Source organism: Trachurus japonicus, chromosome 20, assembly GCF_045865225.1.
Source record: "Trachurus japonicus isolate A0001 chromosome 20, Traja_1.0".
Taxonomy (NCBI): Eukaryota; Metazoa; Chordata; class Actinopteri; order Carangiformes; family Carangidae; genus Trachurus; species Trachurus japonicus.
Window position 1 is genome coordinate 7,460,927 of NC_140926.1, and position 27,617 is coordinate 7,488,543.

Here is a 27,617-nt window from a genome sequence, read left to right on the forward strand (position 1 = left end):
ACTTTGTGATGTCACAACTCAACAGCCACCTCAGCCCCGCCTTGGACTTGGACTCACCGTCCAGTATGTGCAGGGTTTGGATTAGCTGAGTGTTTTTACCTGAAATCTCACTATATTTTAATTAAATCACTCAGAAAACAGTGTCAGCCAATCAGAAGAGAAGCTCAGAGCGTCCTCTCTTCTGATAGGCTGACACCGACCTGTTGTTGCAGACTGTATTTGGGCTTAAAACCAACATGTTTGGAAACACACTCCCTTGTGATTAATAATACCACTCTCGTGTTTGTATGGTAAACTGTTAAAATCCATGTAGCACTGAACTGGAGCTCATTGATTAATTGTGTTACGTAAAAATAAAAAACAACACAGTATTTTATGGGATGTTATATGTAGGTGTATTTATTAGCTTGAAGCAGCCATAGCCACTGGTTTGTTGCCTCATACTATGTAACATCCACACATGAGATAAGGAGTTAATATTCCTACCAAAACAAGTGCACGTCCACAAATGTTGAAACTTCTTCTATTGGAAAAACTATATACATCTTTGTGTTAGTCTTATTATGCTGTTTATCACTGTCTCTCCACATTGCGGCAAAGCTACCTGTGTAAATAAAACCCATGAAAGTCTCTCATATGAGCATAATTAGTGCAACACTGGGAATAAACGCAGCCACAGTCATTCATTTTTCTCTTGACTAAATTACCCCAAAGATGAAAATAAAAGGAAAAGCAAAACATCTGTCAGCTCTGTCCTGCTCTGTGGGACTGTACCTCACCTCCCTTGGGGGGTGGAGGGGGGGACAAAATGGGAGAGGCTGGAATAAGTGTGTATGTATGTGTGTGTGTGTGTGTGTGTGTGTGTGTGTGTGGATAAAAAGCAAGCTGGCAGGGGGAAGGATGAGAGGCAGGCTGTGGGGGGAGCGAGGGAGGTGAGGATGGATGGAGTGCAGTGGGGGGAAAGAGAGGAAAACCTCAGCGGAACAAAAGACCTTCAGGATTAATTAGGCGTCAGATTGGTTGCAGGGCACTGTGGGAGGAGGGAGGGAGAGAGGGTGAGAGATATACAGGGGAAGAGAAAGAGAAAGAGAGAGGGAGAGTTTAGCATTCTGGGAAGACCTCGTGTCCTCAGCCCTCATATTTCAGCCTCCCTGCCCATGAGTATACAACAGGCAGCTAGTTAAGGCGCTGCGCCTGCAACCACTGTCCACCGGGTTATGGATGGAGCTCCTTCTCCATCTTCATGTATTTTTATGTTATCTAGGCCACAGGAGGAAACACAGAGGTCATATACTGTGTGTAATGCACAGTGTTTACATGATGGTTTTCACATCCTGTGTTAGGGCCACACACATATATCATACAATGTGTGCACATGTGTGTTTGTGTTAATAGGCGCCATTTTTCCATGCAGGATTCACTGTGTGTCGCAGCTTTTTTTTTTTGCAGAAAGCTGAGCTCTGGCAAAATTAGAGGAGCACAAATGCACAGAATAATGCTGCGTTCAAAACAACTCGGAAAAAAACTGGCTCTGAGTTATAAAAAATGAATTGAAACTCGGAAACTCGAGTATCATTTCTCCGACTTTCTGACACGGCAACATCAAAACATGCCGTCTTAAACGGTTAGAATTTAGAAATTTTAAGTTATTTGTTGAGGTTTTAATGCATATTTTTTGTGTATAATTGCAGTATATGAAATACGTTTATATTAAGCTGTGATTGTTGTATTGTGTGAAATTGTGGTCCTCGTATGTAACGGAAATAACGTTTAACGGTTATCTAGGGCTATAACATTATATGTGCATTCATCTGCAGCGTCTCCTCTCCTCTTCTTTTGCCTCCAAAATATAATTTACTGCTGCATATATTTTTCGTATTCAGCTATGAGCCACAATATGCCAAACTTCCTTCGGGTATCCATGTATTTTTCTCTTCTGAGTTCCTGCAGCGTGAATGCAATGATGTCAGAAGTCGTTGTTTTGAACGCAGCATTTATGCAGCTGAACTCTGACTGAACTTTTTCACTGCTCTTATCAGCTGATTTTTTTATTATTATTATTATTTCCTCTTTCTTTTCATAACAACTGCTCCCAGAACAGCTGAATTGCAGATTCAGGTCACAGGTGGTGTCACCTCTAAATATGAGAGGCGGACCCAAAGCTGCCTGTTAATACCGTCTCCGTTGTCATTGTCACAGAGCGGGATGTTTCCTGGGCGACCTTTGATGGCACTCCCTTCCCCACCCCCTTTTCGATACAGGAAGTGCTGAACTCTGCTGCATACGGATGACAGGCAGAGTTCGCCATGAGTCACAATATCCTCGCCCCGACGTTGTCATCGTCGTCTCTTTGGGGAGAAAAAAAGCACTTAGCAGATCAAATAAAGGCTGTTCTGCAGGCTAGAGCAAATCATGGCTTTAGAGCATTTGTACCAATCATTCACACTATCGCAGAGGTGGTGGCTCACACACACACACACACACACACTGCAAGATATCCCAGCAGTGTGAACTTTAGAACAAATTCTCCTGGGTAGATGGGTTGATTAGCCATTCGATTGGCCACACAGAGCAGTGATAAAGCTTTGACAGATGTACCCAAAAAAAAAAAGAAAAACCACAGCTCACAGCATGAATAGTTATCATATACTTTAGTCAGCGGCTGAAAGGAAAAGTTTTCTCTCCCGGTGACATTTAAGCTTTTAAACTAAGAAAAGTTTGAGCCATCTTGCTGCACTTATCCATCACCTTCACTAAAAAGACGATGAATTGCTAATAAGCGGTGGCGGAGTTGTCCTCAGAGTTGCAAAAAACTTCAGCCGCCACCAATGCAGGAAGCACACACACACACGCTCTGACTTTTAATAGGAGCGGCCGTCATCCCCCCACCACCACCACCGCCGCTCTGTTTTTCTGTTTTCCAGGCTCCTGCATCCTGGCTGAGGTTCAGGGGCCTGTGCTGCCTCTCCCTGTGCAGGATGATGAACCAGCAGCGTTCCCGCTGATGGAGAAATTAAACACCACAGTCACACACACACACGCACACACAGGCGTAAATAGGTTGACGGGGACAGTTTTTTTTCTGCACTTAAGGCGTAAACAAAAGAAGCTCAGATTGAACATGCCACTGTGAGATGTAACATCCTTCAGCATATATACATATAGAGAGAATAAAAAATACATGAATGTAATGTAAAGTCAGTTTCCTGAGACTGATGTCTTGTTTTAAAATGAAGTAGCAGCAGAAGTGTTTAATTCAAAAGCACAAATATAGAAAAACACTTCAAATAAAACACCACCACATGTAGAAAATGTCACTTTTAATGTAAGTAGATCATTAAAAAGTCCTCCTAACTCCTTACGATACATGAATTGATGATTAACTTCATGTGTAGTTGTTTGTATTGTAGAGACTTCTGTTTGTCTAATTGCTGCGTGAAATGTCGAGCGTCGTGACATTACGTGTCGTAGAGCCTCATTTAGTGGCAAACATTAAACTTACTTTCAAAGCCACTCAGGTTATTAGCAAGTAGGCAGGGTCCAAATGGCTCGACTATTACATAAGAAGAGTCAGGTCGTCGTTTTTGTAGTTTTATTTCATGTTGTTGAACATCCAGGTTTAATACTGTATCTCCATCGATATACATCCAAGCTTCTCTTAGATTCCTCACACATGAAGATATTCCACAAAAGGTCCACAGATGACGCTTCAACAACTGTAACAATATCTTAACGGTGACATAATGTAATGTACCTTCAGAGGGAAAAGGCATCACACAAAAAATAAAATAATAATAATTTAATTTTTTATAATAATAAAAACACACCATAATCTACAACTTTTAATCTTTAACACAATATTGGCTCCTACACCTTTTTTTTTTCAATCTCCCACACCCATAATAGCACTCACAGGGGTAGCCTACGCATGACCGCACACACACGTCATTGTCGTCCACACACAAACAAAAAAATCTCTTTCCTTTCTCTTTTTTGTTTTGTTTTGTCAGTTTCTCCTACTGTATTTGCGTTCTCTTCCTGTTTCCTCCAACAACAACCAAACATCCCGTGTGTTGTCAAGCATCTTTCTCTTCTGAGCCACTTTATAGAAACACATTTACAGCTTTGGCGGCTTGTTTAGATGTGGCAGCTACTTCAAACAAACAACAGCCATGCAGGTTCTCCAGCATCGCTGACATCCTCTCAGCTCCGTGTGTGTGTGTGTTTTTTTTTTCTTTTCTTTTTTAAGCTCAGCCTAACTCAGCTGCTGAGGAAGAGATGCATCCTGGGGGCTCAGGGAGGTGTAGAGACGATGATCTCGCTGTCTTTAAAAGTAAACCACTCATTTGTGTCTGTGTCTTTTTCTGATCGCTCCTCAACTCTCTCTCTGTCTCTCTCTCCTCTCTAACATCGTCGTGGCATAAAATTATGAGCCACAGGGGAGGGTGGGAAAAAAAAGACAAGACATGAAAGAGGAATAAAGAAAACAGCTAGTTAAATCTCCTGTACAACGCTTGACATGCATTCATTAGAGCAACTGTCTGACACTTCAGACAGCAGCGAGCGGCGGTGTGTAATTTTCAAAAGGAGGCATAGGCTTAAAAGTAAAACACACACACACACACACACAGTCACACACAGAAACACAATAGGTATAGACCTTCAGTGTTCTTTGCCTTTTTCTCTCCTCAGTTCGATATTGACTCTGCTTTCACTCTATTGTCATGCCTCTCCTGCTCTCTCTGCTGGCCTACTGCAGGAGCTTATAAAGTGTGTGTGTATGTGCGTGCATGCAACCCTGTGAGCGCGCGTGTGTGTGTATGTGTGTGCACTTGAAAGGTTTTGGCGGAAAGGAAAGAAAAGGTGACAAAAGAGAGCATGTGCATTTGTTACAGTCTATCTGGCGTTCTGCTTACTCTGCAAACGCCACGTGATGGATTTTTAGTAAATGTTAAAAGAGCAGGGGCCACAGACTGATTTTTCTGGCACGCTCAAAAGGCTCTCTCATGCGGTTATTTGCATTCATTTCATCTGCGGGCTGTGAAGTGCATATTATATTGTGTTGCACAGCTGTGTGTGTGTTGTGTGTGTGTGTGTGTGTGTGTGCACAGCAGTTGGCGGTGAGAGGGATCATGCACTGTTTAAGCCTCTTCTGTCAGGGGATGTTTGTTAAAAGCCACATTCATCAGTGCAGAAAAGAGCAGCGCTATTTTCTCCAAAGGGCAGGTAGAAACTTAATAGCGACTGTCTGCAGGATAAACATATCGCTGTTGTTGAGTGAAAACCTCACATCTCTAAAATGTCAAGTTGAACACCAGTGTTTGGAGTTTGACATCCATGTATTTTTCACGGTTTTATTTTTATATTTATTTTTTTGACCAGACTGAACAGGGCAGCAGGACAAAGCTTGACTGAGGGTTGACAGGTGGTATTTTTTTACTTTGTGGTTTAGGTATTGAAGCAGACTGAGAGAGAGTAACTCAGTAAAAGCTGCTGTTTGTTGGCCTCTGTGTTAAAAGTTTTGAGCATTTTTCACCTCCAATCTTGGGTGTAGTCAAAGCACAAGATGGATGTAGCCTCAATGATGTCACCCACAGCCTCCAACGTCACCATCTTGGCAGTGAATGACGCAACCAAACGGCTAATCCAAAAATGGGCAAAGAGAAAGAACGCATATCACCTCTCAAAGCTGCCACACCCTCTATTTTACAAAATTAAAGCCTTAAAGGTCCAGTGTGTAATATTTGGCCAGGTTTATTGGCAAAATCTTAATATACTACCCATGAATATATTTGTATAATTGTATAATCGCTCAAAAATCTGAACGCTAGATGTCATGGTTTTCCACCCAATTTACACACTGGACCTTTAATGAAATTTAATTATATGCAAATTCACCCTTATATAGTCGTCATGAAGGAGGAAATTATCTGTAGGGACCAAAGCTGGTTTTGTATTAGGCTGTAAATATTTTAATTTGTGCTGCAAAGTTATTTTAACATGGGAGTCAATGGGGACTGACTCTGGTGGCCATTTGAGGAACTGCAGTTTTTAGGCACCTCCAGTGTTTGCTATTACCACTTGGGTCTATAGTGTGTGGTTACACTACTGTATAATGTCTCAACATGCTCTCATCTCCAATTGAAGTAAAGACTAGTGTTCAACAATGAGTGTTTGATTCAAAATAATCACAAAATATCTTATTATTTATTGATATATGTTTACCTCAGCCTTGTATAACAATGATTCAACACCACCACTACCAATATTCAGTACTATACTGTGTTGTTTAAGGAGGCAAAAATTAGGGGACAGTTTATGTTGTGACAGTTTTTTGTCAACTTAACACGATATTTCTGACTCAATAGATTCAATAAGTTTAGATGAAATGAAGAATTTTACTTTCAATATGTGTTTATTCTTCTCTTACACGGTTGTGGCTAAAATCTGAACTAATATTTAACTCAAACCAAAAGTCGATGAGTCGTTACATCCACCTCTGCCTCCACACCAAAGGGTCATTAGCTCAAGACAGAGTTAGCTACCTGTCCCTCCATTATTATTTTTTTGTGTTTATTTATTTTTTTAAACCAATCTCCCTCGTGTCAGCGCGGCGCCCCGAACCAACACAACATTGACATTTCCGCGTGATCCCTTGTTGACTGTTAGGAATTCAAAAAGAGCACCCCGAGCTATGAATCAAATGTCAGCCACGGTGCTGCGGTGGAACCGTATCAATATCTGATGATGTATGGCTGGCTGTAGGGCCTTTTGGCCACGGCTGCACCCACAGACATGACACACAGGCTGGTCCACACTTAGTCACCGGCTGAGAGAAGGCCGCTGGATAAATGACTCCTTCAAAAGCCAAACAACTACACACACACAAATGCAAAGACACACAAAGAAAAAGAACAAATGCAGCAGAAAAAGTCACACTGTGTTTTTCTGTGCTCTCTTGTGAAAAAGTTATTTTTCTTAACCAGAGGAAACAGATGTGACGCTGCTCCAATGATGATTTACAGTAATAACACTGTTGAACTTGTCGTACTCTTTAGCATTAGTATTAGCAGCACATTGTATCCCTTGACAGTAGCTATATGTTTACATGGACACAAATAATCGGAATAAAATACGAATAAATGCCGATACGAATAAAACTGCGTCATATATCCACGTCGATTGGAAAATTTTAATCTGAATGGGCTCATTCAGAAAAGAAAGAAGGGAGGAAAACAACATGAAGCATTGCTGTAATGTGAGGGTCCTGCTGTAGCCGTCGAGCCCCTCAAATAAAGCGCAGAAGTAGCTGCAGCTTTATTAAAGAGAAAACCAGAAAGAAAAACGTTTGCAGCACATGATATAGATCCATTTTGATCAGAGGACGCAACAGGCACACAGAGAGAGAAGGTAAACATGGGGCAAGCCTCCTCTTCTACTGTCTTCAATCAATTTGACCTATAAACCTTTTTACTGCGCATGTCACAGTGAATTATTCTGATTAATTGCTTGATGCATGCTGTACAGTAAATGCACGTTTTAATCGTAGTAATATAATTCGGAGTGGGAATTTCCAGATCAAAATGATTATAATCACACATGTAAACGTGGCTAGTAGTGAGACAGAGCAGCATCATCTGGAAGCACCAGTGTTTCCCCCTCGTCTGCGTCCTCTAATCCCGGCGCCGAGAGAGGGAAGCGGTGCTTGGCAACAGTCAGACGTTTTGAACGGGGTTTTGAAGTCTCGCTGATTGCCAGGGTCGAGCCCGCCAAAAGAGAGCCGTGGCGGTATCTTCAAGAGCAGCAGAGATGGAGGCGCGGCCGCTGCGTCTGGGCGGAGGCCCGGCACAGTCGCCCACCCCTCCCTCTCCTTCGCGACGCTTCAGAGGAGACTCTTTCAAGACATGAAAGACCGAAGCTAGCTCCCGCCGTCCTCCCAAACACTTTTTTTTTAAAGCCGCCACCGCCGCCACCACCTCTCCACGCGTCCAAACGGCAAACACAGTTTTGTGGCTGTTATTATTTCTGCTGCTGGAGGTAAAATATGACTGAATCCAGACAGAAATCCTCTGTTGGGAGATTGAGAATAGAGTTGGGCTGATAAATCTGTGAAGCAGACACACCACGCCAATATGTGACTTTTATTAAAAAACTCAACGTCCCATACCTCTGTTATGATAGAAGTCCATCTCTGACCACCACAGCTAGTGAATGTTATCTTGTTATGATTATTATTTTATATCAGATGTCTACATGACTAGAAAAAAGAAAATAAAAGGAAAGAGAGTGAGGAGAAGAGAATAAAAGCTGTGTCGTCCCAGGAGCTGCTACCTCACACCACCTTTCAGACAAGATTTGAGTTTTTCATTGTTGTCGAAACGCTGATTCAGAACCAAAGAGGAAGAAAACACAGTGGACACTTAACAATCAGGATTCCCTAGTAATGATTCGACAATAAGCTTAAAGGGATAGTTCAACATTTTGTCAAATTGGCCCATTGCCATAATCCCTCGTAGGTTTGTTACCTTTCTTGGTTTCCCTCATCAAACTCATCAAATACACAATCCAACAACTCCAAAACGCTCTGGTGGACAAGTTGTGACCTGCACATTCACCACGCTATGAGATAATAATGTCGAGACAGAGTTGTTTTCGAGCTAAATACAGAGACTGCTTGCTGAAAAACTGCCCCCGACGAAAACGTGCATCAGCGGTTTTGCATGAATTTCCCTCTAAAACAACTCTGTCTGGTAACGTTCTGTTATTATCTCATAGCGTGGTGAATGTGCAGGTCACAACTTGTCCACCAGAGCGTTGTGGAGTTGTTGGATTGTGTATTTGATGAGTTTGATGAGGGAAACCAAGAAATCTCGCATGAGCCTCCGTAGCGTAGCTCTGAGCAGCTCACGGCTCTGCTCCGCCGTTCTAAAAATAGCTTGCATCGACAATTAAAGGTAACGAACCTACTGCTATGACTGTAGGGATTATGGCAATGGGTCAATTTGACAAAATGTTGAACTATCCCTTTAACATGAATGAATAAAGTTGATGTCTTTTTCGTTTTCTTTCTTACTATACATATACATATTTATACAGTATATATTGTAAGTGAATAAGTGTCCTGTTATCAGGTGTGACATCTGGTGTGAGACGGAGTTAGAGTGAACAATATGTAACCATACCTGTCTGTTAGCTTCCAGCTGTGGATATATGGCTGTGAAATATGTGCAACACCTCGGTGATAGCATTAATGAGGTTGAGAGTCGACGTCTTTATTCCAGTCTTTATTCCACTTACACACTCTCAGGTTCCTGCAGGCGTTGTTCTGAGGAAATTGGAGCAGACTTTGTCCTGGTTGCTATAGAAATCTTCGGCGTCGATTAACTCGAGTCACTCACATTCACTCACACAGGAAATTCTCCGGTCTCCATGAAGTTTGACTTTTTTTTTTTCTTTTTTTTCTTTAGTGACAATTAGCTGCATTGGATGAGCACTTACTGGTGATATTGATCTTTCAAAGTGGCTAATAAACCCCCACAGGCAGCTGTCTCGAACGACTCCTGGCTATATAGTGAGTAATATCTGTATAAATAACGTTTCTCCCCCCCCACCCCTCCGCTCCCTGAGTGACACAGCAGAGGTTGATCTCTCGCTCTGTCTCTGCTGCTGCTGCTGCTGAATCATGTGCAGATTAATGGGAGTTGTGTGAACAGCCCTCAGGGGCCTTTGGAGTGGCCTCCTCCTCCTCCTCCTCCTCCACCTCCATCCTCCATCCTCTCTTAGTCAACTACGTACTGTAGATGATAGACTCTCATTAAATCCTCATGGCTGACCCTCTCATTTCCTACTCTGTCTTTTTCCTCGTGGCCTCTCTACCTCTCTAAGTGCCTGCCTGCTCATCTCCCTCCCTCCTTCCCTCCTTCTCTCTCTCTCCCCTCCGTCTCTCTCGGGGGTAGGTCATGTTATCTTTTTGCAGGAGTCCCTCTGCTGGCCTTTGGTGCATAATGTATAAAGCCGCTGGTGTGTGTTTTACACTGTGCCTGACATTATTAAGTCGTTTCAGGCATATCGCTGCTTTTATCTCCAACCATGGAGGTTAATCAGAGGGGATTTATACCGAAACGTCTTAGACGCGCTCCAGCTGTTGTCACCCTGAACAGTTTGTCTCCCCTCCTCTTGCTCTTTTTCTCACTCCTCCTCTGCACCCTGCACAGATTTGAAACGACAGATTCAGGAAGATTCAAGTCTAAACTGCTTAGTAAAGCAAATGTGTCATAAAATAATCTTTGAAATGGCAGAACTCCAAGAATGCACGTTTTCAAAGAACCACTATGTGTTGTCACATACATATATATATATTCACCCCAGGAGGGAAATGAAACATGGCTGCAATTCTTATGACATCAACCGTTTCATTGTGTAATCCAATCAAAAATTTAAATGCGAAATAGCGTCTTTGTTAAAAAAAAAAAAAAAACGCCTTCAAACTAAAGTTAAATCCCCAGGGTCAGATTTACCGAGGTGCGTTCTGCTGTATTTTATCAACCCGACTCATCGTGTCCTAGTTTGCGCGAGTCATTGCTCATTGCATATGCATTTTAAAGGAGGCATCCTGCAAATACTAGTAGATGTATTAATAGAGGATGATTATGCAGTCCTCTGGGTTTCTGTAAGGTTCTCCAAGGATCCTGAAAACCAGGCGTAAACAGTGCGGAAGGAATTTACAAGTCGCAAAGGAACAGGGAACATGCATCAAACAATGGCTAAAAATGGATTATTAGAAATAAGAATGTGGCATTATGGGCTATTAATGAACATAATATCTGATCACTGCTACACAAACCAATAGTAGGACTTTAATTTGAACATAAATGCAACTAAACTTTCCTTTGTTTTCGTTTTGTTTCTCTCTCTCTGTTATTCTCTGTCTATTTTTTCTTTGTTTTTATCCTCTGCAGCTGCAAACAGTGTTTTCTCAGTAAGACTGACCCTCAGTTCAACTGTAATAGTTACTGTAACTTCACTTTTATCCACAAAGTCTTTTATTTATGTACTTTCACTGAGTCAATTAAATCAGTAAGCTGAATTATTTATAAGTTACTAATCATAAAAACTGTGAAAACACAATCAGTAGCTTTGTAGTTTCGTATATTAGCTGTAGTATTGTATCCTCATGTCTCTATACATCATTATTCTCCATATTTTATCATCCATAAAGTTGAAGTTTGCAGTCGACACATCACTGTAAACAAACATGCAGCAAAGGTCGGCAGCTGAAGTCGAACTGGGGATTTTTCATTGTAACACTTTACAGGCCACCAGCTGCTTCAGTCCTTTATAATTAAAATATAACCCATATTTACTCTCAGCTATGTTGAATGTGAAGTAATGAGGTCAAACCTCACTGTACTCTCAACAAAGGAGATGGAGGCAGTTGATAAATCAGGGACTCTGAGCGCTGATTAACACACTAGGAAAAAAAAAAAACGTAGACGCTCTCCTATACGCGACAACGAGGACTCCTCTCTGTTTCCTCCTCTGTGAATACGTCTCATATCTTGACACTGCAGATTAACATTTAACTCCTCTGGCTAATGTCTGCCTTTAAAACCTGCAGCTGAATCAGAAGCAGCTCGGTGAAATGAACACTGTAGAGAGATGACGTCGTCCTCTTGAGGGAGGGGAAAAGCCGGTTTTTTTTAGAGGGGGAGGGGGAGGAGGTTATTTGGGGATCTGGCAATCACGGTTTCCAGGTTACAACCACACCAAACATGGCGCCACAGATGGGCCGGGCCCTGATAGCGTCGGTGTTGTCATAACTGGCTGTGCTTGTTTGATCAGATGAAGAGAATTTAGACTGATAATGAGTTTTAGAGTCAGTCGCCCTTAACATCTGTGGCTGGTGGTTATGATTCAGTGGCTTCAGCTAGTTTGGCTTGAATGTTAGGGTTTCATTTCCCAAATTAATGTTTGGATTTAGGCTTAAGAGCATTAGTGGCTTTTAGCAGATGTAACCAATCAGGGGACACATGAAGTTAGCTGTGATCAAAGTTTTGAGTTTCACAGATTTCATTTTAGTTTCATGATAAATGCTGCAGCTGACACATGTGTCCTCTGCACAGATAAAACATCTGCCCTTCACACATCTATATTCATCAGGGCTTAAACATTTAAAGTCACATTGTCACATTTACACTTGGCCTGTGATCAGAATTTGCTTCTGTGTGAATATTAATAACAAGACAAAGCCCTGAACATGCCAGCATGTTAGCATGCAACATTAACAATACTCACATGAGGATATGTGGCTGTGTAATGTATATCTTATGGTGTATGTAGCCTAACAGTCAGTTTCCTGCAAATCCACGGGCATGTCACAAGAGCTAGCTCAAAAAAAGTCAATATTTCACATTCATAAACGGCAATTATGAATGTGAACTCTATTACTAAGTCTATAGCCCAGAAAATACCATCTTTTTTTATTCTTTTACAGTAAAATCTACCTTTATCCATCCTTAATCTTCAGTTATGATCACAACAATTAAATTGCACATATTTAAAAAAAAAACTGAGATCAGGTGCTTTAACTCAACATGTCATGTCTTACTTCTTCTTTCAGATCCATTTGACACAATTTGCGTAAAACAATTTGCACTGATTTGTCCATAAAAGTCCACTAGATCCAGGATATTTGTGCTTCTACTGTTTTTTGGGAGCTGACTAACGGGCCTTTCGGTGCATCACTGCCACCTGCTGGTGTGCGAGTGTCATTAACCCGCCAGATGTTTTTACGTTCAAGCTGCAAACACGAACATTTTACAGTTCAGAGAGGAACATCAATATCTAAAACATGTTTCTCTTCTGCTTAAAAAATCAAAAAAGCTGTTGTTGAGATATTTCAGTTCAGACCAAGTGACCAGTTATGTGACCACCGTGGTCATAAATCTTTGCTCTGAGTCGTTTGTGGCCTTTATCGTGTGTTCTGCGTCACGGTTTTAGATGTTTCCTCTACAGAAGATCTGGGCCACAGGGATTGATTATGGCCCCAAGTGGAGAATGAGAAAGAAATAATGATCCACTTCTATGTTTAGCATCATCACTAGGAAGCGGTGTCCTTGGTTTTTTTGGATGAGGCGATCACTCTTGTGGTCGTCGCTCATCCTTGACTCTGATCCGTGAAAAAAACCACGTGCGCCGGGCGTATCGTCTTGGTTTCCACCTTTTCAAGCCTAATGAGGAATCACTGCTTGAGCTCTGCTTTGCTGTTGGAAACCTGTGGTGCCGCCGCGTCGCCCATCTCTCCTCCTCCTTTTTTTTCTTTTTTTTTTTTCTAACCCGCACCGGAGGAGAAAGAAGAAGGTGGGGCGAGCCGTGGCAAAGACAGATCAATTGCACAATCTCTGCCACTCGTACTCTCTCTGGTGCTCCTTCATCTGCCTTTGTTCTCGCTCGCTAACATCAAGCTTGTGGTATGAAAGGAGAAAAAAAATCATCTCCTCTCATGACGACCATGGCCGTTTGCTGCAGCCGGACCGCCTGATCTGACTGACAAGGCCCCGCTGTGACACACACACACACACACACATACTGCATTTCCTAACCTTTGCTTAAACCTTAACCATCACATCTTGAACTTAAAGAGGAACTATGCAGGATTTGTAGTTTAACGATGCTGCATTTTTACCTTAATTTAACAGCTTTGGAGTAATTGTGATGGCTTAATAAATGGCTTAACTTGCACCACTACACAAAAACGCGCCCCATAACCCGTAATCTCTTGTTTATGACAAATTAAACTACACAAATATACACATTGTAACATCGTATATGATATGTAACGTTATTTATGGTGCTATTGATTAACTTCTGTTTGTAAACAAATGCACATGGCAGGGAGGAGGGTTAGCAAAACAGCAGAAAAGCGACCAAACGTAGTTCCTCTTTAACTCTAATCCTTGTACTGTAGCACCACATTATGTAATAACGTTTAATTTTCATCTCATGATTTAATAATACAGCATTTTGTCATAATCTGCCACATTTTGTAATAAAGCTCTTGAACACAATATGTAATAAACTCTGTCACATTTTGTAATAAGTTGTTACATAATGCTAGCCTGGGTAAACCCATGCTGCCTTGTGTACGATTTTATTCGCTCTGCAAGTCAGCCTGGAAACCATGGACCCAATTTTTACCCAGACGCTTTACCTTTCGATGCAGCGTTAGAAAGTGTTTTAACTGGTTTAGACCGTAAGTTTATTTTGAAAAAAGAGCAACGTTTAGCAAACAGATTTCAGTCGCTCTACATACGTCATCGGGTATGATTGATACGACTGGCTATAAGCTACGTACAGACGCATTTGATAGACATTGGTAGTGCCGTATAAACAGCTCTGGGCTTTCGTAAACCACGCCTCAAATACGAAAAAATGAACGGGTGGTTCACAGACTGAATCTCAGTCTACATCGAGATGAGGTCTGATGTTAGCCAGACTAACATACTGCACCAAATTATTACATTTTTTTCAAAAAAAAAAGTGCAACACCCACATATTGTAATAACTGATGCAATATGTAACAACTTATTACAAAATGCGACAACGTTAAATACATATTGCATTCATGACTGTGGCGTTACAGTATTACATAATGTGGTGCTACAATCCTAAAAAAACAAATCTTAACCCTTGTGCAGTAAAGTGGGATCAGTTTTTGGACCCCATGCCTATAGTAAAACACACACACACACACACAGGAATCTGCTCCTCGGGCTGCAGGGCCATCTGGCCGCCACACAAGAAAGGTTTGGCCCAAGATAGAGGTGAGATGCTGGAGTGTTTCACAGCACCCTCCACATTTGTGCACAGTTTAACTTGCACTTTGTTGTCGTCGTCACGTGACACCTCGGCATCTTAAAAGCCAAAGAGACAAAAGATCAACCAACTGAAAGAAGATCCAAGTAACAGCCTCTCGCTCACATATACATATATATATATATATTATTTTTTTCTTCTTCCTCTTGTGATACAGATCTTGAGGACGGCGAGAGAGAGAGAAGCGAAGATTTAGGAGTGAGAGTGATGCAATGTGTCATATTGAGAACAAACAAGAAGGAAATCTGTCTCGCCGCGAGGAGTCTGGGCTTTTTGAGAATCTAAAAAGCTCCCAGAGGCAACGCTTCTACCAAATGAATAGATATCCATTTTCAAAAGCCTCATGCTTGGCGGCGGCAGGCGAGGGACGGGTGGGCTGGTGACGGCGGCGGTGGTGGTGGTGGTGGCGGCAGCAGCGGCGGCGGAGGAGGAGGAGGGGGAAGATATCTAGGCAGAGGGCAGACACTATTAAAACTCGGGAGAATGAATTGTTAAATACCTCTATAAAGAAATATAAGACATGGCCCCGTTTTTATGCTGCCTGGGCCGCTCTGCAGGCGGGTGATAAGGTGGCGAGGGCGGTGGGTTGAAGCGTAGGAGTGTGTGTGTGTGTGTGTGTGTGTTTTTCCTGAGGGTGGGGTAAAATCAAGCCCCCACCCACCCAGCCAGCCTGCAGCCCCGAGCATGAGCAGAGATTTTCACCACCACGTGAACACGCTCAGTCTTTTACAGACCCAGTTAACTGGCGACGACGTCCGGCGGCGTGCGGCAGCATATGGAGAGTGTTATAGACGGCCTTAAAATGTAATCACTGATGAATCTGGAGCCGTCGTTTCCCTGTTGGGGCCTCGGTGCTAAAACAATAAATTATACAATTGAGCCACAACAACACACACACTCTTATCCACACACACACACACACATACACACACACACACACAGACACTCATCACCTCCACCTCCAGCAGCAGCAGCAGCAGCAGCATGCGCAGACTTCTAGGTCAGGCAGCAGCGGAGAAAATTTCCCCGTTGACATTTTGTGTTTCTGGCACAATATTGACTTCAGAGGGACGGCAGCAGGAGGATTGTTGGTGACATTCCCACATTACCTCGGAGAGAGAGACAGACAGAGAGAGAGAGAGAGAGAGAGAGAGAGACACCGAAGTGTTTATGTGCACAAATAGTTGGGGAGGGAGGAAGGAAGGGGGGAGGAAGAGGTGAGGATGGATGGGCAGATAGCATAAAATAGGTCAGAAATGGATTTTAAGATTTTCCTTTTTCAAAAAATATCTTTACTTCTTTTTTAGTTTTCGTCTTCTCAGTAACCCTTTAATTTACAGTTCGTTAATTACATAATAATGTCAAGAAATTGCCAAGAAATAACAAGTAATTGCGTCATAATGTCTAGAAATAGCCTAAACAACGGTCAATGTTTTTTTTTAAATATAGGCCTATGCAATTGTAAGTAAGTACTCAGTCTACATGTGGTAGTTGTTATGGTACCTAGTGCATTTATTGATGAATATGTATCCTCTGACTGAGAAAATTAAAGCGTGATCTTTTGCCTTGATGAAAAACATGACATTACTATGAAACTGATCGTTATTTCTAATCTAGATATTAGATCTAGCTATTTCTTGACATTATCACGTAATTAGTGGCCTGTAAATTAAAGGGTTACCATCTTCTCTAATGAATATTAACATGTATAATGTACATCATGTATATATAAAATAACGTCTTTACCATCAGCACTACTTAACGAGTAACGGCATTACCGTTACTGACAATAAAATGCGCCATTACTTTACTCAAGAAGTCCGGTCACAAAATCATAATACACCTGTTAAAGTGTACATTATATACACATCAGTCCATCAACTAGTTGGAAAAAGACGTTTATCTGGAGCCTGTGCGGAGGGATACTGAGTGAGTTGGTTCCAGATACACGGGAGGTTAGGGGGTCGAGTCCAAGTAATTTGACATATTTAAGCATTTTTTATAAAAAAGTAACGCAATAGTTATTTCCTGGTAATTATGTGTATGTATATAACTATAACTACTGTTTTAAAGTAATGTGCCCAACACTGTCAGATTTCCAGTCTCTCGTCTTCTTTTTTTAGCTTTTATACAGGTAACGCTCTGTTTCAGTGTCACTTTTCTCCTTCTTGTCTTTTCCAGTGTGTTAAGGTTAATGGTGTGATGATGTGTGCTACCTTTGTGGCACTAAAAAAGAGAAAGTGGCAAGAAAGAAAAAAAAAAAGAAAAGCTCCAGTTGTTTGTTATGTTTTTTTCCTCCAGACCTTCTCCTTTTGGGATTTGTCTCTCTGTAAGTTTATAAAATGAAATGTGGAAGCACGGGCACAAATGTTTGGCTTGGGTTGAAATATTTTCTGCCGTCTGGACACATCAGTTCCTCAGTTTGTGCAGTAGTTTGTTAACCCCGTATGCTCCTCCTGGCTCTCAGTTTGGTTACAACACCACGTCTACACTACAAGTTTTGCAACCAGATCTAATTCAGATGAGGTTTACAGTCCAGATCTGGAGCAGAGTGAAGATGTTTCCTGTCTGTGATGCATTTACATCTTTTCAAAATTCAGCCGTGCAATCTGCCTGTGCATGAGGTCAGTTTTATCTTGTTCCTTGCTGCTTCTTCTTCGTCTTGGCTGATTGGGCTCTTCCTGTGATAAATCTCACCCACTGCAGCTGCAGCACTAAGAAAATAGCCGGTGCTTTACTCTTCCTGAGCAGCCCCGGGGGAGTTGCTAAAGTAAATTGGTCAGAATTAATGCAGGAAAGACACCAGGTGGAGGCGAGTAACAACACACAACAACAGCCACTGCAGCAGTTTTTCCTCCTCCACCACCTGAGATGTATCCCAAGTGGAGCTCACATCCGTTACCTGAAATAGATTTCCAGACCCGAAGACGAGCTCCCACGTCGTCATATATAGTACAGTAGCTGTAGCGGTGTAGCTGTAGCGGAGGAGCGTTAACCTTGATGCTCATCCAAGAGGAAGCCGGCCAGACTCAGCCCGTCGCTCGCCGTGTGGTGGCAGGTCGCACTGATGTTCTGTCTGACTGAGGAGCGAGAGCCTTGGCCCCGTTTTTCTGCCACATTAGGTCCATACTGAAGGTGGCACTCAACTCCCCCACTGAGGAAAGATGGTGTGTGTATGTAAGTGTGTGTTAAAGGACAATTCCAGGCAAATTCAACCTCTAGTTTCCCCAAATTTTAGGTCTAAAAGAATGAATCTGCAGATTTTTTTTTCTCCCGTTATGCAGTACTATTGTCTGTCCCTGTGTCTGTCCCTGTGGTTCTGGTACCGGAAGCTATTTCTCGCTGTAGCGCTACGTCACTTTGTTAAGTTTTAATATTTTTTCATGCGAGAAAGTAACTGTTTAGATCCCCAATGTGAGGTCGGTTTATCAAAATAACGGCTGTTTAGACGTTTGCTCCGATGTTTTTCGGAGAAGTGAAGCTCCACTGGTGGAGCAGATCAACGGCTCGTCACAGAGACACCACCCGTCCGGAGAGCTTGTCAGCCGGCCAACCTCCGTCGTCATCCCGGGAGAAAAGACGATCGCTAATTAACTTACCCGCAGGTTTTTAGAGGTTTACCGCCAGCTGGTAACATTCTTTTTAGGGGATAAATGCTGGTCTCATTGATGAAATGTAACAATTGTGGCAGTCGCATTAGTTTGTTTGAATTAAAAGTGAAGGTTCATGTGTGTATTGGACAGAGGAGCAGCGCTGCCTCGGGGCTCTGTAGCCCACATACAGAAATCACCACATTTACATTAAGTTAACATGGTTTTGAATACAGGATTTGTGGCAAAAGCTTGTCACGTCTGCTTATGTGAAAGCCAGCAGAGACTACTGATGACGTATGTGATTGTTGAAGGGGTGTCCCAATTCGTTCTTATTGGTTGAAAAGTACACGCTGCTTCCTGTTGACAAGCCTAGTTAGCAGAGAGAGGAGAATATAATGAGAGAATTGCATTGAAATTAAATTTTATTTAAAATACTCCAAGATGTCAAAAACGGCAAACAGGAAATGTCCGGAATCTAAAAATAGCACCAAAAGGTTGTTTACGTCCCTCGATAATTTCATTGGTTTGGATTCTGAACCAATAGGATATACACGCGATAAAATTGTCACATTCTTTTAGACCTAAAATGTTAGGAAACTAGAACCCCAGGTTGAATTTGCCTGGAATTGTCCTTTAAGAGGAGGGAACCAGTGAGAAATGTAGATGTGTGTGTGGATATTAGCCGATGCAAACAGAGACAGGGGGGTTTATTTTGTCAGAGGAAGCAACAGCAGCCTATTTTCCCTCTTTGTGTCATGTGATGTAGATTATGTTGTTTCCTCACTCCGCCTGACAGGATGAGAAAATTATAGGCTCTGACTCACTGTTGGCTTCTGAGTCCTGGCACATCACTGCCCTCTATCACAAAGCAGCATGAGAGAGGGAAGCCTGACAACAGAGGAGGAGGAGGAGGAGGAGGAGGAAGACGAGGAGGAGGCAGTGTGGTTAAAGGGAGAAGAAGAGAGCGAGTCTGGAGGGTCGGACTTAAAAAGATGAGGAGAGAAGGGGAGGAAACATGAACTGACAGAGAGGTGAAGGAGGGGAGAGAGGAGGAAGAAGGAAGGAGAGGAAGCAGAGGAGGAGGAAGGGGAGGAAAGGGAGAGCTGGGCTGAGTGCCAGGGTCTATTCCACCTTTGCTCTCCGGGCCTTTCTGAGCTGCCACCTCCTCTCACCTCGGTAATGTCATCAATGAAAAGGGCCTTTAGGAGGGATGGAGGACTTGACTCGGGGTTCAGACTGTGACCGACACCGGCTGACGCTGCCAAGCCAAGCAGGAATCTGTTCGAATTAATTGGATGTCACTTTCAGGTAAAAGGAACAAGGCAGGTTTTTCTTTTCTTTTCTTTTTTCTTTCTGTTTCTCGCGCTCCGATACGGCGTCAGAGGAACCGGCAGCTTTTGGGCTAATGAAACGCACTCAGTGATCTCAAAACAAGGCTGCTTTCCTTCTCCCTGCTCGAGCGCGACTCAAGGTTTCTACTTCACAGACGCAAAATGTGTCAGTCGTTATAATGAAGACATATAATATGGGCTATAGTGGGAGTGATTTACCTCAGCTGCACCTAACAGGCATTTTCATTATTGATTATTACAATAACCTGTTGATTGGACTCTTTTAGTTTATGAAAAGTAAGAAAATATGTTCTGAAGCTTGTTTTTCACAGCTCCGATACAGAGAGACAGCCAAGGCGACTTCTTCAAATGTCCCAATTACCCAAAGATAACAGACAAAAGCAGAAAAAAATCTGGGAACCCATTATCAAAAATGTTGTCAATTATATGAATACTGTTATTTTTCTTTGAAGAATCCATCCTGGGGTGAAGACTGCTGACGAAGTGTCTCAGATCCATCCTAAACCAAGAATCAGACGTCCGTATGATCAGATAAACAGATAATTTATAGAAAAATGTTTTAAAAATCCCTAAAACACTCTTAGGTTTGGTTTGTACGACGTCTCAAACTTTACATTCAGACTTGTGGTTTCAGCCTTTTTCCAACCTCATTGGCCACTTGATACCCATATTTGTCCCTCACCATTAAAAGTGCTTCTATAAAGAGTTCCCTCTATTTCTATTATGAACAAAAGGAAGAAAAAACATCTGTCAGTGTCAGTGTCCACATAAACCCACTGACACTTTTAGACAATTTAGAAAAACTCCTTTAAACTCACACCACTGAAATAACTACTTTTCTCACCTTCGAGGACTTTTCCACCTTTTGGACTACTCATCTAGAAACTTTAAAATCAGCTTAATTAACTAGTTACAGCCGATAAAGCAAAGAGTTTTTCTTTTCAGATGATAAATTTCAGGGCTAGAGAGATGAGAAAGCTGCTTTTTTAAAATCTAAAACCAAACATCCATCGACTCTGACTAAAAGATTTGATCGTAAACAGCTTGAATCAGTCTGTGATCTAATCATTTTCGTCGTTTAACACAGATTTAAGTGTAAGATTTCATCAGATAACTCACTCTCATTGGAAAAAGTCATTGTGTCTTTGTGATATAAACTCTCCTCATGAGTCGACTGAGTCTGAACCGATGATGTGAAGAATCGACACGTCCGTCTTCGTCATTCTTCCTCCGTCACTGCACAGCGACAGACAAACACCGGCTCATTCAAGCAGAACATAAACAACATGAATTTGAAAGGTCAAAGGTCGACTCGACGTCTCCTTTTCTTGTTCTTTTCCTTTTCCATCGTTAGGGAACGTTTAACTGAAGGTGACCTGATGCGTTGTCACCACCGTCGCCACCGCTCTGGAGCTTGACGATCTTTAAGTTCTTCACCGTGTTGTTGACTGTTGGCATCGTCTCACTTCCTCCTCCTCCTCTTCCTCTGTTGTTGTTGTGTTCAGTGGAAAAAGCCCGAGGCGGACACTCCGTATGTGCACATGCATACATACACAGGCAGGGCCGGCCCCTGGCATAAACACTCTACAGTATGCGGTTGTTTAGGGCCACAGCCGTTAGGTGGGGGGCCACATGATCAGAAAGGTACCGGGGTTCATCAAGTCATTTAAACATCCTGAGGTCTGCACGTGCACGCTATGAGCTTTATATGTCATTTGAAGTCAATATTCAGCTTCTTTTATCTTACATTTGAGACATTTGGTGAAAATAGAATGGCAGAATGACAACATTTGTGCTCAAAAAGCAATCTTACAAAATTTCATTTTAGACTTCTAGACTTAGTTTTCTAGACTTAGTTTTCTACACTTATCTATTACTGTATTCAGATCCTATTTCAAGCACCAAAACAGTTCATTCTCATGACTGAAGGTGTGTTTTCACAAGGGATATGACATTTTTCAAAAAGCAGACCTCAAATTTCTAGCATTTGGCCTAAATTATTTCTTTATACAGTGTTCTAGGACAAATTGGCCTCAGTGTGCTTACAGCGGAGGTTCTAATATTTAGACATAAAACACTTGAGTATTGTTACATCTGCAAGTATCTTAAAAAGATACATTTAAGAAAATCTGTAAAAGTCGAGAAAATGGCCTCAAACCTCAGAGGGCATGAACATGTCTGTATTCAGTTTTAACCAGTGATTTGATGTTTGCGCTTAGAGTGCAGGGCCACAAACAAAAATCTTGTTTAGGGGCCACCAAAATCCTAGGGCCGGCCCTGTACACAGGCACAGACAGGCCACCCACCACACCATAACACGGGCTGCGAGCACCTCCACCGCCGCCGCCGCCACCGACTGTGAGAGTATTTCACAGCCCTGACGAGGGCTATAATGTGCAATATGCTCACTAATTCAGCCGCTCTCTCCCTCCCTGTGCCTTTTTTTTCGCCCTTAATCTCCCTCCCTCCTTCTCTCCCTCTCTCCTTCTCTCTCTCTCGCTCTGTGCGTCTGTCACCGCGGCATCTGTTGATGTCCTTTTAGCGACCGGCGGGGCTCAATCTGTCCGAAAGGCCCCACCACTCCGCTGCCACTCTGGTGCCATCTCCCGGTGATCCGTTTATGCTCTACAGTTTGGCGTGAAGGCCGCTGCGAGACTAAGCCCTTAATTACCACTGGAGTAAAGAGCATTAAAGGTTCGCAGGGCTGCGGATATGATCCACACGGCTTTGCAGCGTCTGTCTAACAGCGTGGAACGAGTGGGAATGTGGGGAGGAGGAGGAGTGTTTGTTGGGCTGAAGAGATCGACGGCGGCGGACAGAAGAAGCCTCGAACGTATCATTTTCTCTTCTTATTAAATCCTCACAATCTGCGTTTGAGAGACCTCGTGGTAGTCCGTGACAACTCCTTCCTCATGGCTTCGTTGGCACAAATAAACGGTTTTGGGCAGAAAGACGGGAGCGGGAAGAGCCGAGGCTCCGCGTGGCAGATGGCGGAGAGAGTGAAAAACTGATGTAAAAATAATGTCCAACATGTTCCTCCACTTCAGTGAAGCCAGAGAGGAAACAATCAGATTGAGAAGGTTGAGAAGCGTCAAGACTCTTCTTTGGTTATGGAAAATGTTGATATAATATTTGGCCGCGGTCATGATGATGATATTAAAGCCAGAAATGCTGCAAATCGGAAAAAATATGTTCAATTTAACTCTCTGTGGGTTTGGTCATTAGATCACAGGCTCAGATAGAGTCAGAGGAAGATAAGAGATGATCGATAATAGATGATCGATAAGTGTCCAACATCTCTCATCTCAGTCTCTTACCTCTGAGTTAAGGAAGCATGAGCACCGATGGGCCACTATACTATACATTGATACCACACTGTTTTATAGGGTGTAAATGTGTGAGTTTGGCTATAAGTAACATAAAACTAATGAAACTCTTTCTAAGACAAAGTAAAAAAGGATCAAACCAAAAGAAAAGAAACAATGATAAAGCGTCTTTTCCACTGGTGAGAAACCTGCTAAGACTTGTTAACATTGAGCTTTTGTCAACAATAGAAAAAGGTTCAAGTCTGTATTCACACAACCAGGGTCAAAGACACACAGGTGTTTATTGGCTCAGGTCAACAACATTGATGTGAACACAACACAAACTGGGGTTAAGCTGCTCATTTTCACCCTTTTTCCCGCTGTAACGTCTGTAACAAGTGCTCAAACACCGCTGTAACACGCTGCAGGAACATCTGCTGAAGTTTTTAAAAGACAATCACTCAATCAAAGCTTCGACACTTTTACAGGAGAGGAAAAACAACTCTGAGATGAAATGTGACAGATCCGTTTTACCAGTTTGCACGATGTGTTGCAGCTCGCTCCTCCTCCCCTGAGTCTGTCTGTGTGTGTGTGACTTCACCCCCTGCAGTTGTGTGTGTAAGGTCGGAGAACAAGGGCAAAGTTGACTGACAGTGGAAAAGAGGTCAGGCAGCTTTTATTAGCAGGTTTTACCCACTTTTTTTTTTTTTTTAACTGCTCACTTGACTTCATATCATGAGTTCATATCATAACTTTTTTTATCTACCTTTTATTGCAGATTATATATTGTATTTGGGTCATCTTTTTAAATGCTCATGTTCATATTTGTAGTAGGATGTGGGGAGGGGAGGGGACCATTACAGAAAAACAAAGTGATGGTGGGAATTTCATGCATCGTTGATCTGTTGTTAAAGGTTTTATCATCTACTGTTGTTGATGTCAAGATGGAGACATTTGCTGTTTATTCTGTAACAGGCAACAACAGCAGAGTTGATACCCCTATGGTCAATTTAACCTCTAAGAGATGAAGATGTAAATACTGTAGATACTTGTTGGGGTCAACTCAGGATGCAGAAAGTGTTTTACAGTGGAAGACAACAGATTAAAGGAATAGTTCACCAAAAAATGAAATTCAGTCATAATGGACTCATCCTCATGCTGATGAATACTCTGAAGTAGTTTTTTATTCCTTCCTTTGTAGTCCAACGAAATCCTTATATGAGAGTCAATAGTGCTCGACACAAAAAGGTTGATAAAACTTCACAAAAACCTCATAATATTCTTCCTTACTGCTCATCCGCTGCAATCCAAGTGTCCTGAAGGGATATAGTCCAGAATTTACTCGAAACGACGTCATTTAGGACGTTTTTACAGCCTAAACAGTCCTGTATTGCGCCCAGGCAAATTCAATACAAGACTGTTTAGGCTGTAAAAATGTCCTAAATGAAGTCGTTTCGAGTAAACTCTGGACTATATCCCTTCAGGACACTTCAATAGTGATAGTAAATTTCATTTTTTGGTGAACTATTCCTTTAAACCTTGTATTAGTCAACAAACTGTATGCAAGTCTTGTAAACATAACTACAATGACACATAACAGGGACAAGTTTCACTTCCTTTGAACAGGTAAGTTGTCGTCCAAACCGTCACAGATTTTAGAGAAGCAGAATATTTTCAGAGCATTGATGAAAAAAAAAAAAAGACAATCTGTGAAGTCAGAAATTAAGGGAGCGATTGTGTTTTCGCAGGACTTTGCCGATTCAATATTCCACTTGGTGCGGGAGAAGTACCGTTCGCTGGTGGGCGGCTGCAGTCCTGCGCACGCCCGACACAAATCCCTGGCAGGCATCGTAATGACCCGAGGTATGGCAAATTTCATTGACTTTTATATATCACTTTGAATTATTGAAGTGGTGCAATATAGAGAGAGTGAAGGAGGAGGGAAGGGAAGAAAAAAAAAAAAGAAAAGAAAAGGAGTGGGGAGGAATTCTAGATTGAGAGAGAAAACTGTGAAGTGAAAGTGGAGGGAGGAAGAGTTTCCTCCACAGCGAGCGGTACCTTGGGCTTCTCGTGCAGGAGAGTGTAGTGTACCTTCCTGATGAATTATTGACTACTCAGGGTCTCTGAGGAGAATGAGACATGGTGGTGAGTGTCACTCATCCCCCACCGCACGCTTGGACTCGCTGTTCTCAGGCAGCTCTGACAGCACTTCCCGACGCCACAGTGGGAATCTTAACTAGATCATCTAAAAACTTAATCTGGATTCTGGAAGCCGAGTGAGAAGGAGGAGGAGGAGGAAGCAGCTTCGCACTGTTGTTCTCCTGCAGCACGAAACAATGAGTTATTACTACACATTTATCTTTCATTGCTTTATTTATCTTTCATGTGTGGCGTTTGTTGCACTTTACATCCCACACACACAAAAACCACAAACAAAACACACATGCCCACATAATATAGATAATCTACAAGAAATCCAAAGATGCTGACTTTTTAAAAATGTTTTATTATTTAAAAAGAAACTCAACTTTTTACATAAATGTAACAAAATCATCACCAAAACCAGGCTTTGTTTATCTGTATTGGTTTATATATATGTTCAAATAATACAGATTTACACACACAATAAGAGACGTGAAGAAGAATTACAAAAAAAACCCTCAGAGGAGCTTAATCTGTGCCAGACTCTCCAGAGCAAAGATTACATCACATTAATCCACTACAAAAAAAGAAAGGGAAACGCTGGAATGATGATTAAAACTGAAAAGAAAAGAAATGTACGCATTTAATTAAATAATTAGGATTAGTCACACATAGTTGTGTGTGTTCACATTACTGTGCTGGTTGTTTATTTCCAGTACTAACCCAGTGCGTTTACATGGACTTGGATTTTTGAATATCCAGTTTTTGTGTTGATGTACTGTATTAACAAAACAGAAGTAAGATGCAATTGTCAGAAACCAGTATCCTGGTATTTATCATGTAAACAGGGATATGGATAACCATCTTTCCTGTACCTGCCTCCACAAAACTGAAGGCTAATAGTACAAAAACGGTGATGGAGAAGTCGCTGACAGAGGCTGGTTGGTTGTTTTGAGGTTGAATAGTGTAAAATAACATCTGAGATTAGCAGAGCTGGTTTTGAGGCTGTGATGAGTCGATGGTGCAGGTAAAGAAGGAGGTGACCATGTGAAGAACCTGCAGACCGACCTGCTCTCTTCTAGCTTCAAAGACAAAATGCATGCATGTAAATGTTTCTCATTGCAACAGAGTGGATTAATTAGTGGCTGCTTGTATGAGTAGAGTAGAGTAGAGCGACAGTGGATAAACGCTGATGGCAGCTGGACGCTGAGCCAGTTTGACCTGCCAACACAGTTTAACTGTGAAGATATGAGGCCGAGCGAAGCCTTCAACTCTCTGCTCTTTGCTTTAAATGTTCGTCAGCTCAGTGCCAGAGAACAGAGGCATCGTTTAAAGGGATAGTTCAACATTTTGGCAAATCAGCCCATTGCCATAATCCCTCTAGTTTTAGGAGTAGGTTCGTTACCTTTAATTGTCGGTGCAAGCTGTTTTTAGAACAGCGGAGCAGAGCTGTGAGCTGCTCAGAGCTACGCTACGGAGGCTCATTCATGCAAAACCGCTGAGTTTTTTTCGACAGGAACGCACATCAGCGGTTTTACATGAATTTACCTCAAAAACAACTCCAAAACGTTGTGGTGGATCAAGTTGGTGACCTGCACACTTCACCACGTTTGGAGATTGTGTATTTGATGAGTTTGATGAGGGAAACCAAGAAATCTCATTAGCCTCCGTAGAGTAGCTCTGAGCAGCTCGCGGCTCTGCTCTGCCTTTCTAAAAATAGCTCGCCAATTTGCCAAAATGTTGAACTATACCTTTAACATGAGAATACTGAAATAAATAAATATTGGCACATTTCAACATATATGTGTGCATATGTATTTGTGTGTGTTGGGTAAATGACCAAAATAAAAACAGTCGCCTTAAGAAACGGAGTCAAGATTCAAATAAACAGCTTAATATGAGCCACTAATGTTTCAAATCTTAGGGCTTTTATTATGTTGTGGGGTTTAATGCACACAGGTCTACACATGTGGAGTGCAGTCACACACACACACACACACACACACACACACACACACACAGAGGAGCGTTATCTCCCTGTGTGGCTGCAGGCTGTGTGGGTGCAGGGGTCAGTGAGGAGGGATTGGTATCGCTGCTGTCTTTGGAGTGCTGCAGCTCATCAGTTTAGACTTCAGTGAGACTGGCGCTCATCCTGACCTAATCCAATCCCTCTCTCCTCTCCTCTCCTCTGCCTCCCAGTAATTGCTTCTGTTTGTTTATTAATAGCACACGTTATCTTCAAAGATCCAGACGTAGGGCTGCCAAGTATTCGCAGTGAGGCGGCGGCGGCTGCAGCAGCGGCAGCGGTGGTGGCGGTGGTGTTGATGGTGGAGGTGGTCCGATGGCGTCCG

General features: G+C 42.3%; 1 protein-coding gene across 1 annotated transcript in view; it reads left to right on the top strand.

Annotated features, from left to right (window-relative positions):
* Nucleotides 1–27,617, top strand: part of adarb2 (adenosine deaminase RNA specific B2 (inactive)) — a 217,482-nt gene that overhangs the window by 162,318 nt on the left and 27,547 nt on the right. The window contains exon 4 of the mRNA XM_085763456.1: nucleotides 24,873–24,987. Within this exon, the coding sequence (XP_085619582.1) occupies nucleotides 24,873–24,987 (115 nt within the window). The remainder of the gene's footprint in view (nucleotides 1–24,872; nucleotides 24,988–27,617) is intronic.